At 42.2% G+C, this 19,852-nt stretch overlaps 2 protein-coding genes across 7 annotated transcripts in view; both read left to right on the plus strand.

Annotated features, from left to right (window-relative positions):
* DENND5A (DENN domain containing 5A) overlaps nt 1–8,405 on the plus strand; it is a 109,337-nt gene extending 100,932 nt beyond the window's left edge. For 4 of the 6 annotated variants that reach the window (XM_039535825.1, XM_039535827.1, XM_039535830.1 and 1 more), the window contains 3 exons: nt 1,915–2,038; nt 3,107–3,275; nt 4,131–8,405. In XM_039535825.1, coding sequence (XP_039391759.1) covers nt 1,915–2,038; nt 3,107–3,275; nt 4,131–4,314 — 477 coding nt within the window. In that variant the 3' untranslated portion in view covers nt 4,315–8,405. The remainder of the gene's footprint in view (nt 1–1,914; nt 2,039–3,106; nt 3,276–4,130) is intronic. The other 2 variants (XM_039535828.1, XM_039535829.1) reach the window with 1 other exon arrangement.
* Nucleotides 8,406–18,901: 10,496 nt separating this feature from the next.
* Nucleotides 18,902–19,852, plus strand: part of SCUBE2 (signal peptide, CUB domain and EGF like domain containing 2) — a 64,416-nt gene continuing 63,465 nt past the window's right edge. Inside the window, exon 1 of the mRNA XM_039536956.1 lies at nt 18,902–19,004. Coding sequence (XP_039392890.1) covers nt 18,902–19,004 — 103 coding nt within the window. The remainder of the gene's footprint in view (nt 19,005–19,852) is intronic.

Genomic DNA, 19,852 nt, shown 5'->3' on the forward strand with positions numbered 1-19,852 from the left:
TTGACTTCTTTGTATCTTGAAACAGTAAATAAAGTGCCTAGTGGTCAGGACCTGTGATGCGAGGTTGTGAATGACATCCAGTAAAGCTGGGCAAGAGCCCATCTGTGTCTTTGCTCTGTTTCCACTGCTCCCTAGGCCAATACAAAAGATAGGAATGAAAGAGAGGCAGTGAGACTGTATTTGTCTTCCTGGCTGAAGAGACCATGACTCTCAGGCTTGATTTAACCTAGCATTGAATCTTCCGGTGTCTCTGTCTCACTGAAGAATTCTGCCATTGCAAGACCAGTCCTACATCTGGGTCTAGACCAATTTAAAGTCAGTACTTGGATGAAATGATTATTGCTCTCATAGACCCCAAAAGTGAAATCAACAAATAAAATTTATTTTTCTGGCTGGTTTAAAGTCTATAGTTCAACTACAAAGTTAAACCAGTAAAGCATAGCCTTGAATACCCCCAGGGAGGCTTTTATTGGGTGTACCAGTGTCCAAGCAAAAGGTCAAATCTCTGTAGTACAACATTTTCGGCAGGTTCGAGAAAAAGAAAGTTTTGTACAAATTCCTACATTAAATGCTTTCTTAGAGCATCAATCTTATTTCAACCCTGCAGGGTCAGAGAGAGTGACCTCGGAACCTCATTCTGCTCCTTGCAGCACTATCTAGATTGAATCCCTGCAGGAGGTGGCATATTTTCTGGTCGTTAGAGTAGCCTATTGATGGCTGCTGTCCTCAATCAGATTAGAATTTTTTAAAATTTGAAACGGGGAGCTTTTCTGAGACCAGTATTGCACTTACAATTCAGACAGTCCTCACCACTGTGATAGCATTAATTCCCTAAGTAAATTCAAGAAATATTTTGCCTTTGGTTAAGCATTGAAATTATTCCTTAGGAGCACTGACAATTATGTCTCCTGTATTAAGATTTGCTAGCTGGCCATTTGTTCTTCATATTGGTCATCCAATCTTAGCCAATTTAATTTCCTTTCTTTTTGCAGAAGTTGTCTCCACACCTTAGTGCCCAAGGGCAGATGCAGGAGATAATTTATGTATAACCTACCTCATTTTGGGTGTCCATATTTAAATGGTACCCTGCTTTCCACACTGCAAGCATGCTGCTATACAAATCCCATTGTAATGGGTCTGTGGACCATAGCACAAAGAAGAATAGGAACATTTTATCTGTGCTTGCCTTGAAATGTCCTTTCGTTGAAAAATAAGATCTACGGATCCATCCACGCTGGAGACAAATGGTTCATCAAGAACAGAGATGGAAAATTGATATCCACAGATTTGAGTTTGTTGTCATTAGATAGACCATGCTCTGCAGTTGGAGGAGAAATTGTGCTTTTTACTCAAACTACATTTAACACAGTCTGTAATGTGGGAAAGTAGATTTGAATTATCCTGGCTGTGGAAGTTATCTCAACTAGAGTGAGCTCCAGGAGACAGGGCATTCCACTGCTGCCAGTGACCGATAGGTCTGGTTTGGCCTCCACTGTGCAAGCAAGCTGGGCTACCATTGTAATGAAGAAAGAAAGTTCTCAGGTTAGCACAGATAGATTTTGCTATACAGGGGTCACTAACAGCTCCCGCTATAATAAAGAATTGTTTTTTCACAGCCTAAACATCCTAAACAGCCTAAACATTATAGGCCCTGACCACCTGAAGACTTCCTTCTTGAGCCTCATTTTGATGGGTGTCAATGTGAAGGTGTTAGAAGTCAGCAGGAGCTACTGGATTCTCATGACGTTTGGAAATCAAACTACATTTTTGGGGCCTATGTATGGGTTTAGGAGCCTAACTTTAGGCGCCCATTTAAAAAAATGTTGGCCATAATAACACACATCATTACTTTTCTATATACAAACTGGAAAACTGAAAAGAGAATGTTTGTTTGTTTCCATATGTCCTTGGCAGAGAGGCAGTCTCACTCTGTTGCTGTGTGGAGAAAGTGGACTCGTTTCAGCTCTTGAGCAGGTGTTTCAGCATGGATTTAAATCACCCAGGCTCTTCAAAAATGTCTTTATTTGGGACTTTCTAGGTAAGTGTGAGGAAAACGTACAGCAGAGTGTTGCTGTAAAGTACATATATCTGCCTTCTGTAGCATCATCACCACTTTGTATGCCAGATTCTCAGCTGGTGTGAATGGCGTACTTCCATTAAATTCACTGGAACTCTGCCGATTTATACCAGCTAAGGAGCTGATGCAATGCAGTGAGTGTTCCTTCTTCCCTGAAGGTGAAAAGAGAATGTATCTGTGTTCTTCGGATATTAACACTGGCATTATCATATAATAAATGTATTGCACTCTAACATTCTGGGGGTGGGGGGCAGGGTGGTGGTGGTGGCGGCGTTGAGCATTTTGAATATTTCCTAACTAAATGGTGTTAGAACGAGTTGGTAACGAGGAGGAGGAGTTTAATGTAGTTGGAAGCTTGGGTCTGGTAGACATGTTATTTTTAATAGAGCAGTGTGAAAGAGATAATGCAAAGCAAAGTTCTGCTGAGCCTTCGTAATACAAACCCTAGAAACAACACACAATGATCTCTGTACTCTCAAATTTGTAATGTCTTTTAAAAAGCGAGTCACTTAAATAGCACTTCATAGTTCTGTCTAGGTATTTACATAGCCCTCATCACCAAAGTATCTGATTGCCTCACAGTCTTTAATAGATGTTAATCCTCTCTCCACTCCTGTGAGGTAGGAAAGTATTATCCCCATTTTACAGACAGGGAACTGAGGCATAGGGTAGAATAAATAGTTTTTCCAAAATCACACAGGAGGCCTATGGCTGAAATGGAAATAGGACTCAGGTATCCTGAGTCCTAATCCAGTGCTCCATCTACCATTCTTATACCTACTTACATAGCACCTGTCAGCAGAGGATCTTAAATTGCTTTACAAATGTTCATATAACTTTAGCATGCACATTTGTTGTAGCTGTTATACTGAAGTATATTGAAGTTAAGTTTACTGTCTTGCAGGAATAGAACCCAGTAGTGCTGCCTCCCTGATCTCCATTCTAACCACTATTGCATAGCATATTTATGGCTATTGGCATTTCCATTGATCAAACTCCACCATCACCCATCTTTCCCTTTCTTTCAAGAAAAAGCACAAACACATTATGAGACCCTTGATCAGAACGAAATAGTCCCAGAGGAGAACTGGCAGACTAGAGCCAGGAGTTTTTGTCGCTTTGTCACTGCTATCAACAACACTCCTAGAAACATTGGGAAGGATGGCAAGTTTCAGATGCTGGTGTGCCTTGGAGCCAGGTATAGGGGAACATTTTGAATCATATACATAAGGTTTGAAGGGGATGAGATGAGGTCACAAGGCTGCTTGTGCTGCGAAAATGGACTAATGTTTGCAAAGTTCTTTGGGATTTTCAGATAGAAGGTGGTGTTTTAATAAAACTGGACACTGACATACAACAGAATCTCAATTAGCCTCAAGTCTCAGGGGAACCCGAAATTGGAAAGATCTGAGATTTTGGAAAATTGGTACAATGTGAAAAACTAAAACAATGAGCAGTGAAACCAGGAGAACAGGTTGGGAGCTCGGTTGGCTCTCCTTAAGCGTAGGGGAGTGCCTAGTAAAGGACTGCTCCCCTTTTCTATACAGCCATCCAGGAGAGTGGGCGTGCGGTGGGTATGCTGGGGGGAAGCTGAGATTGAACAGTCAGTTAGGGCTCCCTGATCATCTGCGTCAGCACAGGTCAGAACAGCAACTCCCCTCTTCTCTGCCTGCTTGGAACCATTGTGGGGAGGGAGGTGTAGGAGCCAGCCCTATGCCAGCTGGGGAATCCCCATCAGGTGACTTGTGAGTGGGTTCTGCTTCCTTTGCACTGTCTGTGTGGTGCAAAGGAGGAGCTGCCGAGCGAATCGGTCCATAAGTATTGTGGCTTCTTACCCTTGAAATAATATGCTTGACCTTCAGGCTGAGAAGGTTGGACACTTCTGCCCTAGATTATAGTTGTATAAAGTTGTCATGTATTATTCCTCCTTCCCCAGTTTATCTGGAGAAAGTGGTAGATTTCTTTAAAAGATTAAAAATATCATTTAATTAAAAATGAGACATTAACTTGGTTTTTGTTTTTGTTTTCAAATTCTGAAATCTGACTTTCTCAGAGACCACCTCTTACACCATTGGATCGCCTTGCTTGCAGACTGTCCAATCACAGCACAGATGTACGAGGATATAGCATTGATTAAGGATCATACCCTTGTTAATTCCTTGATTCGAGTGTTACAGACCTTGCAGGAGTTCAACATTACACTGGAGGCTTCCCTCGTCAAAGGAATAGACATCTGATCTGTCTCACCGCAGACACTAAAAAAAAAAAGCAACAAGGAACAAATGTTATTAGTATGCAAAGGTTCTTTCTGCTAATACGTCATATTGCGAACTTGTTCATGGCCACAAAACACAACTTTGACTTTTCTTGAAGGAAACTCGAAAAATAGTGCAGAAAAATAGACAGAAGCTGTAAACTCAATGTTAAAAGTAAAAAAAAAAAAAAAAAAAAGGAGGATTTTTGGTATAAATCTATTTTAGAGTTTATTTGCTGATTTGCTTTTTACACACTTTCATGTGAAAGAGAGAGAGATGACTATTTGTGCAGCTTATTTTAAAGCTGCAGTATTTCCTTGCCATAGACAATGTGCAGTGAGCCTTTCAGCATTCTCTGAATTTGCCTTCAGATGTGCTGTATGTTGTAAGCCCTAATGTACACACTCCATTTCTGCTAAGAAGGTCATTCTAGAGTTTTTAAACTAATATTTTATATATTAACATTATTACCAATGTTTGATTTTTTTCTTTAAACTAAACTGGGTCACTGCTGTGCTGCAAGGGAAACGACAAATTCTGGTGTGAGCTTTTTTAATAGCCTCAGAGCACTGATTTGTCAGCAAATCACTTTTTCTTTATTTTTGTTATCAGTATTACGTTTAGTGGGTTCCAGGAGACAGAACCATGCAAATGGACAGAGATGAAAGTAATATTTTTCATATTGGTACATAATTGCACAGAAGAAACTGTAAGTGTGTTGTATTTTTAACTGATGTTTTTATTTATTTAACCTATTATTGTGTTTTTGTAAGATTTTGTTTTTTAAAAAACAATATAACTTGCTATATTATGTTTGCAGTTCAAAATTTACAGTTCAGTCCACTTAAATGAAAAGCCTGGATAAGAGTGTATCTGCTAGCAAATATGTTTTAGTGTGCACCTGCCTTTCAAATTAGAATTTATCTTGGTGTGGAACACCCTTAAATTGTTAATGGCTAAAGAAATAACTCCCTAACCCCTGTGCTTTGATTTATATTCTAATGCAAAGGGGACAATAGCTAAGTAGAGGTAAGTGCCACAGTGAAGTAATGATGCCACTCATAAACCTAATTCCAAGTTTCCATTTCAAAACTTTGTGGTGATCTCACGTGACGAGCATAGACTGTACGTAGGATTTACTGTTGAAATACCAAGCTCTCTTATGTGCTAACTTTGCAAGCTGCTGGATTCTGGAATGCTTTTGTATCTTAAGTAAAAAGGCTTTAGCCCATGCTCATAAATTATAACATTCAGACTGCTTGGATTTTGTTGAAATACAGAGCATGGGATTTGGTGAGTGCATAGAGGCAACTCTGTTCATTTTAGTTCTCCGATAAAATCCCTTTGAAATGCAGACCTGATTTGAGAGACAAACCTGGTCAGCATAATGAATTGCCGTTAAGTACTTCTGGGCTCTGTAATTAAGTGGTCTCCACTGTATAAACTTCACAGCAATATCTCCCTTACTATAAGGAACAGAAGGTTGTTCTTGGTTGTCAATCCGTAAAATATTGTGACACCTTTTTCTTTATTCTCTTCATTGTAGTGACATCTTGTGATAGCTTTATTTCCGTAATTTAAAGGTATAGCACATGTATTAAATTTTTGACTATTTTTACTTTTGTCCTATTTATTTCATTATTAAATGGAGAAGTTTCTTTGTCACTCTTATATTTTCTTTTATCCGAACGAGGTCCTGCCTTCAATGCCTATTAGCGTTGGAAAAATGAGTGAGGAGTGTCAAGATCACATGCACAATCTCTTCACGCTGGATAGATGTACTTTCACAGTTTGGAGTTCACATCATTGTTCATGGAGTGATTTTTCCCTGTTAATTTTGGAAGGAAAAGGATTAGAATGCAGTGTATATGTGCTTAAAGAATAACTTACTCAATCTGAACAATGTAACAGAGAGAAGCCTTCCACTCACCACTAAACCCCACATTTAATCAAATATCTTACTATTTTTCATTCAACAGTCCAGATTGCAGTAGTCTTGTATATTTTACAGTGGGTACGTCTACATTGGGAAAAGAAATTGGGGTTAATTAACATTATTTAGCTGACCCTTACCTGACTTCAAACTTAGTTGGCCAAGGTAGACCCTCAGGCAGAAAAAGTATTAGGTCAGTGTTAGCCAAAATGTGTTGGCTAATCTCAACTTCTTTTCCTGACATAGAATTAGACATTTGTTTTTTTACTTCATTGTTCATGGTAAATGGTTTGAGATGCCCACTTGCAGGTTGCAAGGACACAAGTGAAGGGTCTCTGACCCCTGAGTGGCAGTTGCTTTGGATAACACGTCAGGAAGATAAAGTTGTTTTTCTTTAGATCATGTTACTTCCCCATGAGCTAGTGACTGTTCAGACATGGAGGGAGATGGCAGAGCATAATCTAAATCCTGTTTTTTCACCTACAGTACTATGTCATGATGAGCCATTCCTGTCACCTTTCACAGACAAGGAGCTCCATCTGGGTCCCATTGAAATCCAAGGCAGTTTTGCCAGGGACTTCAGTGGAATAAATCTTTACAGGCCTGGAAGGGCCATAAGAGGCTTCAAGTGCAGCTGCACCAGTGTGGTTTTGTTGGGCACAGAGGGAATGGTGGAGGAGTGTGTTATGCATCTTAGCTCTGTGGCAATCTTTGTAAGCAGGCCAACACATGAGGGATTAAGGAGTAGGGTTTGGTTAGAGGCTACAAAGGCAGTTCTCTGGATCAAAGCCTACTGGTAGGGGCTACAGTACTGCAACCCTAAGCTAGCAACCATGCTCATCACAACTCTTTTTGTAGTTTGTCTTGTAGTTCCTGTTTCACACAGTCTGCTTGCTTGAACTATATAGATCAGGAGTCAGCACAAAGGAAACGGGATTGGGCCCAAAGTTTGCCGCTTCCATAGCTGTCACTTCTGACTGGCAGAATCAAATGCAACAGTTCCATGCAACTTCCTTCCATGAGTTGCCTCTGCTAACACTGTAGGGAAAGAATCATGGTTACTGAATCAGAGTATTCCATATGACATTAGAAGGTGCGACCTAATGTGCCACTAGACTGTGAAAAGGCAGAATTATTTTACAAAATTCTAAGATGCTGTTCCAGAATGAGAAATGTACTGATTTACTACAGCTACTGGGACAAGAATGCTGGTTGCCAACCTGAGCACTGATTGGGTAATGCTGTTACTGTACACATTTACTATAGGCTTTGAAAAATTTATGGCCAAAAAAAGTGCCTATTATAGTAAACTGAAGTTAAAAGTGCTGTTTTCTTTGAGATATGAGAGAAAACAATGGACAAAAATATCACCTCTTAAATTTCCTTTATGTATTAATCCCAGCATATTCAATACTATGAGACTGGTACACACTCACAGCAAATAGCCAAGGCTGTTTTTGTTGTTTCACATTTAAGGTAATACTTTGGAGGTAATGGTTTGTTTTAAATTTTGGGATTTAAAATTAATATATACAGGGATCTTCATCTTTTTATCATGTTCTGTAGCTGAAAGAATATTGTTCAAGAACTGAAAAACATTCTTCCACCATTTCCATAGTGAAGAGTATTTTTAAATTTTAAGAATTGTATATCTGGGACCTAATAGTTAAAAGCTCCATATATTTTGGTGTGGTATTGAATTTATGCCTATATAAAGGCTTTGCTTCTGCAGTGAAGCTCTCAGCAAGAGTTAACTGTCATTCTGTATAAAGAGAAAAGATTTTTGTCACAATAGTGCAAGATACTGTAGGATACTTGAAAATACTTGAAGTTATTGTACATGTACTTCTCATCTTTGTAGTTCTTTTCCTTTTATATCTAGAGACTGGCTGTTACTCCATTAAGATGCAGCATCAATTACAGTAAATTATATATTTTAATACGTGGAGAATTTACTGGCATTTTTTAAGAGTGGGCATTGAAATTTACATTATGATGATTGAGAGCAGGAAACCCAGGTACTGTACTCCTTTTTTGTAACCCTTGGGACAGTCAAGCATCACTGTAACTTGGAAATATGAAACTGTTTTGCGGATGTAGCTTATTTGCTGAATTGCAATAAAACTACCTTCTAACATGAGGAACAGCATTAATTTTAGTGTGCCATTTTTGGCAGTTTCCTTTATTCCAATCAGGCTAATTATCATCCCCTTCATGTCCCAAAAACAGGTATGTATGGCTCCACTTTTCATGTCTCAGAGATAGGCCACTGTTTCAACTTCATATGGAATTGCTTAGAAGCATTAATTTCATTACGTTCAGTGTACACTGCAAGGACTTAAACTATTGAAAATACCAAAGTTAACGTGTGGAAATGATTACATGTTTCCACACGTTTTCTTAGTGTTTTGAAAAAAATCGGTTTCCCTTTTAAACTTTTTTCGCTGTAGCAATCAAGCCTGAAAAGTATGTTGTAATGTGCTATCATGTTTGTCACTCACTAGCAAAATATTTACTGGAGATGGGCCTGAAGTTCAGAATTCTGATCCAGTTCTGATCTTCCTCTATGTTTGAGGATGTTTTGAATCTGGAGGTTTGATTTGGCCCTGTCTTTAATATTCACCTAGTTTCCCTTCCCTTTCCTTCCCGCATATGACCCCTAGTTCTTCTTTCCTGCCTCGGGCCTTCAGTTCAAGCCCTTCAGGAGCTTCTACTGTTTACTGTTGGAATTATAGCATTGTGCGCAATGAGTTAACTGCTGACCGAGGGATGCTACCCCGTGTTTGTGTTTCTTCTCCATATGATGAAACCACTAAACACTAGTTCTCTGCTCATGGTCTGAAGACTAAGGGGTCCGTGAAAGGTTTTAATTGCCATAGAATGGTAGTTTTCAACCTGTGGTCGGCGGACTCTTGGGGGTCCGCAGACTAAGATTTCCAAAGGGGTCTGCATGTCCATTTGAATTTTTTTACAGGTTCGCAAATGAAAAAAGGTTGAAAACCACTGCCTTGGTGATACTCCAGAAGAGTATATAAGTGAATATGGCTAAGTATACATACACATTAGTACATCCCATGTAGGTGAAATCAGAGTTGGGCCCTTGGCCTATAAAAGTCATGATAATCCGAAACCTAGCTTCCCAAAGTTGCTTTAGCTCTTGTTGTGCTTTTCATGGGCTGTCTGTCCTGCATTTCAACTGTGCAACTGAGCAGGCCCCCCTGCTAGAATGATGATGATGTATGGCTTCAAGCAACCGTCACTTGAAAGAAAGGTAGACTTGTATCAGCACTAAAATGGGGAAAATGGCCTGTGACAGGACAAGTGTAGGCCCTGTAGCCCTTAGTAGGAGACAGCAAAAGCCCAGCAGCAGCCCTTGCCTTCTAAACATTTAAGAAATGTACACTATTTTTATTTAAAAGTAGGATTTTGTGGTCAAGGCAAGAGAAGGCACTGTTATGTTGTAAATCTCAATAGGACCTTCTGACTGTAGCTACATCTATTACCTCAGCACCCATGCCAGTCCCTTCTGTGTCTTACCGTTATTATCCAGATATACAGACCTCGTAGTATCCCTCCCTCTGCAGAGGAAGGTCTAGCATCTTAGACACTCCACCTGCCCCAGGCCCATAAAATGTCTGTAATTCACATCTTGATTCTGATTTCGCAGCGCCTGATGTGCCTCCAGAAGCTTAATTTCAGCAACCTCATGTGGCACAGGTAACTTCTCTGCCTTTTTATTGCATAATGTTCAAAGGCATGGAGAAGGAATAACCATATTCATAAACAGAGCATATAGTTGGAAAAATGCAGTCGCAGCTGGGAGCAGTACCACAGCAAAGGAGCCAGGACAGTCAACTGGATGACAAATTGAATGAGACGTCAAAGTGACATTACCGAAAAAAAACAAAAGGGCAAATGCAAACTCGTCTATTACTAGGAGCATTCTGTTTACTATGAGCAAGGTTCTTCTCTGATCTGCTTAGAACAGGCCACCATTTAGACTAGTGTCATCTCTGGGCAGCACATTTTAAAATGGTCCTGATTCTTTTTAAAGAGTTCAGAGAAGAGCATGAAAAATGCCAAACATTGAGAAAATAAAACCTCTGAGGAAAAGCAAAGAGAACTGGGCACGTCCATGCTGGAGAACAGACAAGGAAGGGCAGGGAGCTATTACCAAGACAAGGGATGTTGTGAGGAAATCACTGATCAGTTCTGCTTGTTCTCATCCAGTGGCCCATTCACGGGGACATCCTTTACTTCATGTCCCAAGGCAGGACCGAATCAGAGTGCTGAGACATCTTCCCCCAGGTTTTATAGCCTTTTCCATCTCCTGGCAGCCCAATCTTGAGTCACATGGCTGTCTTGCTGATGCATCTTTCTCTGTTCACTGATAAAAATGATTGGGCTTTATGCTGCTCCTCTCCTGCCTATCACCTCTAATCCTCCAAGTGTAGGTGGGGAGATTCATTCATCCTCCTAACCAACACTGTTCTGCAAGGGACGATCCCCAGCTCTGATACAAATTTGTGGTGACCAAGCAAATATAAGAGGCCTTTTTATTCCAATCTTGCTCATGCTGGTGTAAATAGGAGCAACTCCACTGAAATCAATGGAGTCCTCCCCGTGTAAGCCTAGTGTGAGATCAAAATCTGTTTAAGCCATAAAAACACAGGAAAGATTAAAATGATGAGAATCATCTACCCAGTACGTGGAACTGTCCCAGGAACACTGTGGCTGGGATACATGTTATAGCGTAATAAGCAATCCGGGGTGGAAGAAAAGAGAATGATACAATGAAGGTGAACTTAGCGCAACCCCCCTAAACACATAGAGACTGGGGGAAGATGAGTGACTGCTTGTGCAGTAAAAGTAGGCCCTGTTTGCCTCTTCAGTCAGGCCTTTATGGGCTGACCCATTTGTGCCAGGTGACTTATTACTTGTTTAATGTGGCCAATCTGCTTAGCACTGAACAATACACAAAATGGTCCCTGTCTCAGATATTTCAGAGGTGGGGGGACACTCAAAACCTGGAGGGTAACTTAGAGAACCTCTCTCCATAAGTAGTAGTACATTTTGTTTCTTATGAGCATCACAGAAGTGGGTTTTCAGACAGTATTTGAATGAGCTGGTGGTGAATGGGCAAACTGTGGTAGAGGGGCAATTCCACGCAGTGAGGGAAGAGTGCAGAAGGATGAGACAACATTGCGGGTATCAAGACTGGCAGTGTTGGTGGGACAGTGGGGGGAATACAACAAGAAACAAGGGCTGAGACGGAGGCCAGGCCAGAACTCTGTAGGGCTTCGAAGGACAAGTTGTTCAAATTTTATGTAATGTGCAGGTGGGGAAGGTGCTGTAGTTAGGTCAACAGGTGAGGAAGATCCACTGGCCTGAGAGTCCTTGTTGCTGGCTATTGGACCAGTCAGGACCTACAACCCAACCTCATTGCAAAAATATGGGTGTGGGAGAAGGACTGGACCTTAGGCAGCTCCTCCATCTGTATAAATCAATGGCTTCCAAACTTGATTGGTTCATGTCTAGAAGACAATTGTCAAGTGAAAGGTTTGGGAACCTCTGGTATAAATTCCTTTAGTCACGCAGCATCTAATTGCCTGGTTCACAAATATGTGTATGCAAGGCCAACATTGATTGATATATTCTCTGTATCTGTCACATCTTCGCCTAGTTGTGGTCTCTATGAAGAATTTCAGTGATCTTCAAACACCGAAAAGATGTAACACCACAAACTCTTACCAAACCAGCCCTTGGATAAAGGCAATTCAGTTATCTGCACCACTTGCATGAATTATTCACCTGTCTCACTGAGTTATCCCTCCACCCCTCGGGATGCCATAAAGCCAGATCCAAAGACCTCTAAAGTCCATGGAAGTCTTCAGTGGGCTCTGGAACAGGCTGTGCAATGCCCATTTTACTATGTGTGACCTCCTTTCATTGTGTTCCTCTCTGCTTTGGGGTTGGGCATATGTGGGCATGAAATGCGAAGATACCAAAACCAGTTATTTTGAAGGTAAAATACATGGTCACAGATCCACCATCCCTGACTCCAAATTTCCCTCCACCTAGAGAGGCTGGAGAGCTGTGCTCTGCAGTACAGAGGTTTTATGGAATGCCTCATGCAAGCTCCATGGATCCTGCCCTGCCCTCCCCTGAAGAGCAAAATTGCACCAGTTCTGCCAGGTGTAGAGCTGCCCTCCCTCACGGGGCGAGGGCAGGATCGGCTCCTATATGAGTTTAGTGATCTACTCATTTAAATATATGCAACTGTATCTATGTCAATATACCTGTTTACAAATGTTGAAATATATGAGCCTGGGTCCACTTTCATTACTATCTCTACCTTTTTTCTAAGATATTAATTGGAAAGCTTGGTTTAACATTTGTGATATTTGCATTAATAAACAAATAGCAACAGGCTTGTGTATGACAGATGCAATACCTGATTCCTAGTGAGTGATGTGCATTATAAACAGATGAATGGGCTTGTTCACATTTGGATGGTTTTATCCCCAGCTTGGACTACTGGGTGGAGGAAATGGGAGAGAGGGCACACATTGTAATGTTTATGTCATGGACTCATAGGTGGTGCCCACTCTTGGCTCCATACAGTCCCTGGGGGAGACCCCCTTCAGTGTGACAGCCCTTCTCAGGGGTCCAGTCTCTCTCTCGGGGCTTAAGCCCCTCCACCTCCTGGAACTGCACCTCTGAGCCGTAGCACACCTGTCTCTCACCGTGGCCCCCTCAGGGAGTCTACTCACTCTGGACCCTGGGGTCTACACTCCCAGAGGGAATAATGCAACCCTGTTTTCCACACCAGAAGGACTCTCAGACAGCATAAAACAGGAGGGTTTATTGAGCGTCTGAACACTGCATAGGAAACTCTCAGGGTCCTCAGGCTTGGCCTCCCTCAGCACAGTACATTAAAGTCTCTCCTGCATACAGGTGGGCTCTGCCTGCTATCTCTCTCCAGTGCTGAGGGGCCTTGTGCTTTCCCGCTGGGCATCTATCATCACCTCCCCCAAGCCCCGCCTCTGTCCATTGTCTTCTATCCAAGTAAACATGGTCACTTGGGCCTCCCCTCCTCTTAGCCATTCTTTGCACCCCTGTGGCTGGAATCGGCTGGTCAGGTCATCAGGGTCCTCTCTTTGCAGCCCATTGTCCTCCCACTGGCCAGAACTGTGACTCCTGAGCTGGGCCTCCTGGTCACCAGTTGCTGGGGTATCCATTCTCCGGGCCTTTGGCTGGAGTCCACTGTAACAACAAACTCCCTCTCCCCATCACCTTGTTAAACCGGTAACACCCAGGGAAACTGCGTCCCACCCCATCTGCATGCAAACGATTGAAAAAAACAAGAAAACCCCTTATGATAAAACCAAACCAACACTTGTCATGTGTTACCCTGTCAGAACAAACCTCTGGGCAGGGGGTGGAATTCAGTTTCAAGTTTCCACAGTTACTATAAATGGTGTTTTGGAAGGGGGAATATTTACAAATTAAGAAAAATATATTGACCAAAAGATGAAGATAAATGACAATTTGTTATTGATTATTAAATATGAATTCAATATTCATTATTTGGAAGGATTTCTGAGGTTTTTTTTCCTGGATGGGGGTTTTTAACAGCAGCAAAATAAAAATCTCCCTGGGCACTGTTCTCCCCATTCCAGAGAACCTGCACCAAACTTAGCTTAGATAGGGTATCTCATGTGCATTCTCTGTGGCGGGGTGAATTTCACCCACTGTGTACAGGGAAATAATCCTAGTTTGTGAAATGCTTTAACTAGATGGCGCTGTTGACCTGAGACTCGGTGAGATTTTGGGGCTCCGAAAAACTGAAATATTGTACGTTTCAGCATTTGTGCTATGGTTTATATATTGGAGACCAAAAATACCAAATCCTTTATTAACTGGGCCTCTAGTTTTCACCAAGTCTTCAAATGTTAAAACTGATAATCCCAGATTCCTTGTGGATGCCTAGTTTTTAGGATTCCCAGCTGGTTAGGTTAGTGGGCACTGGTTGGGTAGAAGGGTGTCAGAAAAGCTTCCTTTCTTGAATCTCTTTATAATGAGTCTAAATGCTATCTGCTGCTTCTGCAAGCAGATGGAGCAAAAAGAGCAGTGGGGACTGGGTGGAGGGATGTGGATGGAGGGACTGTTGGCTCCACAGCACTTCTCCTTTTACTTCACAGATTATATTTATGTAGGGGACAATGTCATTAACAAACTTGTAGGTCCTGTGTTGCTGAAGAGGTCCAGCATTTCAGTCAGATGAATAATTCACTATAGAACTGCTTGGTACAAACATCGTGTGTCTTAAAATCTCACTAAATGCTCTGTTTATATTATTGCATTATAGTTTGTTATTGGAGGTGGTGGGTTTAAATGCCACTAAAATGTCAGATGGTTAAAAATGTCAACGTGAAAGTTACACAAAGCAGATCATTGCCTAAAGCTAATATGAAAATAGCGTATTTATCCATGTTGAAAGGTACTCTGCCCTGGGAACCAACTCATGAAGGAAGATTAAATTGAAGTAAATGAAATGGGTGTGCCAAATTCAGCTCTGATGTGAGCAGGTGTAATGCCCATTGACATCAGTGGCAGTGGAATTTATTCCAGAGCTGAATTTACTTCAGGGATCTGCCAACTTTTAAGAATAGCTAAGGGTCCAGATTCTCAGTTACAGTAAAGCCCCTTTATACCACTCTGGCAGTGTAAATGGACTCATAGGAGGCAGTGCACATTACACTTGTACTCACATAAGGCTTTTGACACTGCCAGCGTGCACAAGAATTCTCTAAGAATTCAATCCTGCTCAAGATGTGCCAGTGACTTCAGTGGAAGCAGGATCAATCTCCTTTAAATTACAAACTCAGCTCTTACTACTGAAGTTCAACCTTCTGGAAGTCCACTATGTGATCCCACTATGTCAATCTTAACTTGGGAGGTGATAAATACTATGATGAATCTCGATGCCAGTGCAAAATCCTTCAATAGATCAACTCAGATGATAACAGTAATCAAAGCCTGATAACCACACACAGGTGAAAAGGTCTAAGATCGTATGGGGATGACGGCCATGTAAGTACCTATATAAAGTGAAGCTTTGGGAAAATGACGTGTTAAAGACATTCCCTTCAGTTATCTTTTTTTTTCCTCCCTTGCCCCTCTGTCTGTCTACCTACAGGTATCTTTTTTTTTTTTTTTTTTGGTTGTGGTAACCTCAATTTCCCTCATAAGCACTGTGTGTCTTCTTAGAGTCCATTTAAGCTCTAACTACCGAATTAATAAAATGACCCCACTATCTCCGTCCCACAACAGATTCAGTGCTCACTGTTCACTTCTCTGAAGTTTACATTTATCCAGATTTCCTTAAAACACTTGGCTGTTATTAAACATAGAAGATTACAAGGAACATAGAGTGCAAAACAACTCAGACAACTCCGTTCAGCTCAGACTAGAAGACTGGGTGACAAGTTCCAGGAGTAACATTTATCTTTTGATACTCTAGTGTTGTCAACAGTCGTTTCTATGATTGCTTAGCCCATGCTAGATCTTAAGGAGACCTACAATGGTGGGTTGTTGTTGTTTTTTTTTTTTTACTAGGTAGTATAAACTGCAGAGGGATAGCTCAGTGGTTTGAGCATTGGCCTGTTAAACCCAAGGTTGTGAGTTCAATCCTTGAGGGGGCCACTTAGGGATATGGGGCAAAAATCAGTACTTGGTCCTGCTAGTGAAGACAGGGGATTGGACTTGATGACCTTTCAAGGTCCCTTCCAGTTCTAGGAGATTGGTATATCTCCAATTATATAAACTGCATTTAGTCAGGGAATTAGTCAGGGAGAACTTGTCTATGTCCATCAGCCTCCTGAAAGAATCCCCTTTACCTTAATTACACAGGAACCCTACAGATACAAGGCACTTATATCCATATCAGCATGGTAGTCTCATGGGACTGTAGCTCACAGGTATAAACTGAGAAAATTAACCATTCAGCTTCAGAATTAAAATAATCTACATAATATTAACACATCTAACAAAAAATTCAGCAATTGATTTTAGGATCAATATTAAAAAATTCAAGAAAGCAGTCTGGTCACATAGATCTGTTGTGCTGGTGTTATCAACCACTGGTTTGTAGGATTTTTTTTTTAAAGTCTTTTCACAACTTCTTGCTTTCAGAGCAACTTTTTAAAATACAATATTACTTTATGCCTCATTTTTGGAGTAGTTCAGTTTCCTCTCACTCGTCTCTCTTATAGTCCACGTTCATAAGGCTCTGAACTTCATCAGCTTTTGCCTAACCTGTCTTCCAATAGGAGTTCATCATGCCCAGTGCATGTTCTTTATGGCTCTGGGTCTTAATCTCTCACTATGATGCTGTATTATACTTTAAAATAAAATCAGTTATGTCAAAGAAAATTAAAGAAACTGGCCTGAGTTGAGCTCCTTACTTCAAATTTGGTTCGATTTGTGTCCATCACTAAGGATGAGCCAAAGAGAACATGTGTAAAGGAAAACACTCTGGCATTGCTTCTTGATGATCACAATAGTATTATATATTTTTATTGCATTATACTTACTCTCCTTTGCAAAGCACTGTGAGATCTATGGACAAAAAGCGCTATATACCACCAATGTTGTTTTAGTATTTGTCTATTTTATTATGTTTATATCTTTATTATGCCTTAAAATCTGACTTGCTTAGGTATATGGGTTATACCTTTGTTCCCTGTGACTTTATGCTGTGTCAGTTTCTACCTACCCCTCTACCTCACTGAAGTGATGTGAGATTTAATTCATTAATGTATGTAAAGCACTTTGAAAACCTTGGAAGGAAGGTGCCACAGAAGTGCTCATTTTAAAATGAGATAGTCTATAGTGGGTGTTCCCATAGAAAAGGCCAGTTCTCTGACTTAAATTCATGGATGTAAAGCACTTTGAAATGTTTGGATGGACGATGCTATAGAAGCATAAAGCTGTATTATAAATATTCTTTACTCACAAGCTCATGGAAACCAGTGCACCAACAGCCACCATGTCCTTTAATTTAATTTCCCACTATTTTCTATTTGGTAAAATAAACTGGAGGGATCCCTCAAGTATTTAATGGGCTGCTTTATGCATTTATAGATGGGTTTGACTGCAGCTAAAAATGTCCATGACATACAATAGGTTGTTTCTAGCTGGATTTTAAAAGAAAATAACTTTGATCATTTCAAAAGCATTGAAGCCTGATGCTCCAGTGAGAAAGGAAGGCAGTAATTTATGGCTACCATTAAGGAAACAAAGACAAAGACCGAGGGAAAGTTTCACTAAGTGAAGATTTACAAATGTGTATAAAACACCCTTACAACTAGACATAGCCTGGTATTTCTCCCAGAACAAAACAAAAGGGAAGAGGAGGGGGAAGAAGGGGATACAGCCTGCCCACCTGCCTTCACTGGGCACAAAAAGGTCAAAGGAAGAACGTTTTTTAAAAGTTATTTTACCAACTAACATGGTCACTTTGCCTGCAGAGGAAACCAGCTGTGTGAAGAACAGTCACAGTAATATCTGGCTTAGGAAAAAGGGTTACGGATCTGTGGTAGCCTTGGTAGGATTTGGATGACAGGGACTCTGCCTCTGTATATTGCACAGGGTTGAGCATAGTCAGCACTTAAATAAGAACAATTAACAAAATAGTTGTGAAGTTATATATGTAGGGGGTGGGGGTGTTCACGTGCAGTGCTTCTTTATACACCTGTTAGTTGTATGTAAATTAATGGGTACAGAGTGTGCGTGCAGTGTGCACTGCACATGTCGGATGTTTGCATGGGGTTGACTACATTAGAAAAGAAATCACTTTTGGGGCCTTTCAGAAAATGAATGTGACACAGTTTCTCTCTATCTACCTGTGCAGTTGAAACATTTTCAGCGCCAGTTTAGCTACACCTATTGCTTTGACACCCGTTGTCAAGCCCTACACGTGGGTGAGTGGTGTTTGTGTATGTCTGCAAGGAATGCCTGTGTGTGTATGGGGTGTTGTGCTGCTGTTTGAATACACGTGCTGTGGGTGTGTGTATAAGTGTAGGGCCTGCTAGGATGCTGGTGTGTGGTTGACTATGTGCATTGGCGGGTGTTTCTATAGGTGGTGATGCTTGTATGTGGGGATATTTGTAGATGCGCAGAGGTGTTTCTGAGGCAGAGTATTTGTGTCTGGGGAGGGCTTTTATCTATAGCTGCAGAGGGTGTGTAAGTGAGTGTTATTTGGCCTTGCCTGTGTATGTTTGCAGGTGTTTCTGGGCTGGGGTATTGGCGCGAGGGGGTATCTGCAGGTGGGGGGCAGTTGTGTATATGTAAGAGGCGGTGTGTGAGAGCCACACCCCTGTAGGCAGAGCGCGGGAGGGAGGCAGTGCGGGCTCCTCTCTCAGGGTGCCTGGCTGTGGAGTGGCCCATGAGAGCAATGGGGGGGAGACCCCGCGGCCAGGCCCCCTGCCCACGCCGCGCGGCAGCAGGAGCGGGGCGCGAGGCGGCTGTCAGTGCCAGGCAGGCTGGGCGCCCGCCGCCACCTCCCGCTCCCCCTTCTCCTCCTCCTCCTCCTCCTGCGGGACGCGCCAGGCCCCGGCGGCCGCGCGATCGATGGGGTCCGGCCGCCGCTGCTCCGCCGGGGCGGCGCTGCTGCTGCTGCTGCCGCTGCTGCTCCTCCAGGGACAGGTCCGCGCCGCCGGGCTGCTCCTGCCCGGTGAGTGACCCAGCCCCGGGTCCGGGTTAGTCCCGTGTGTTGCCGGACCCAGCGATTGCAGCCCGGCTGCCCTGCGCCGGCCGGGGCGTCGCATGCTGCGAGCAGACGGTTCCCGCTACCTCCAGACCTGGACAGCGGCTTTCGCTCTTTGCCTCGCCCCCCAGAACCGGTTTCTGGCCCGGCCTGAGTCTGCCAGCACTTGCGCGCCGGCTTAACTTTACTCCCCTGGGGGGTAAATGAGTGGGACTTACAGGGGTGGGGGAAGTTAAGGCTCAGGCTCCCACGCTGCCGGTGCTCAGCTCCTGGGAAGATCAGGGCACTGTTGGAGGGGTTTGTTTCTTAATATTGGCTTTGATCCATTACTTTAAGCCTGTGTGAGTAGTGCCGTTGAGTTCAGTAAGGCTGCTCACATGTCTAAAGTTACACTTGCATGCAGTGCGGCTGTAGCCCCGTCAGTCCCAGGATATTGGAGAGACAAGGTGGGTGAAATACTATCTTTCATTGGACCAACTTCTGTTATTGCCCCTGGGCATTTAGTGCCCTGGATTTGGTATACCAAATTGTGATGGCCATGTGTAAGATCCATAGATCCTGACAGGTGTGTTGTGGTGGGAGTGTTGGTTCAATAAAAGATATTATCTCCTCACCCACCTTGTCTCTCTAAAGTGACACTTGCTCTTTCCGTGCTTTGCTGCTATTCTTTTTAGAAATGGGCTTGAACCAACCTCCAGCTCTAAAACATCAGTGGAAGACGGGGAGCGTTCAGAAATGAACTTCACAATTATTACTTTTAGCTGTATTGGTTTCAATTGGGAAAAACATAGTTTTTGTTTTATTTTTGAAAAAAA

This window comes from Mauremys reevesii, linkage group 4 (assembly GCF_016161935.1).
Source record: "Mauremys reevesii isolate NIE-2019 linkage group 4, ASM1616193v1, whole genome shotgun sequence".
Classification (NCBI taxonomy): domain Eukaryota; kingdom Metazoa; phylum Chordata; order Testudines; family Geoemydidae; genus Mauremys; species Mauremys reevesii.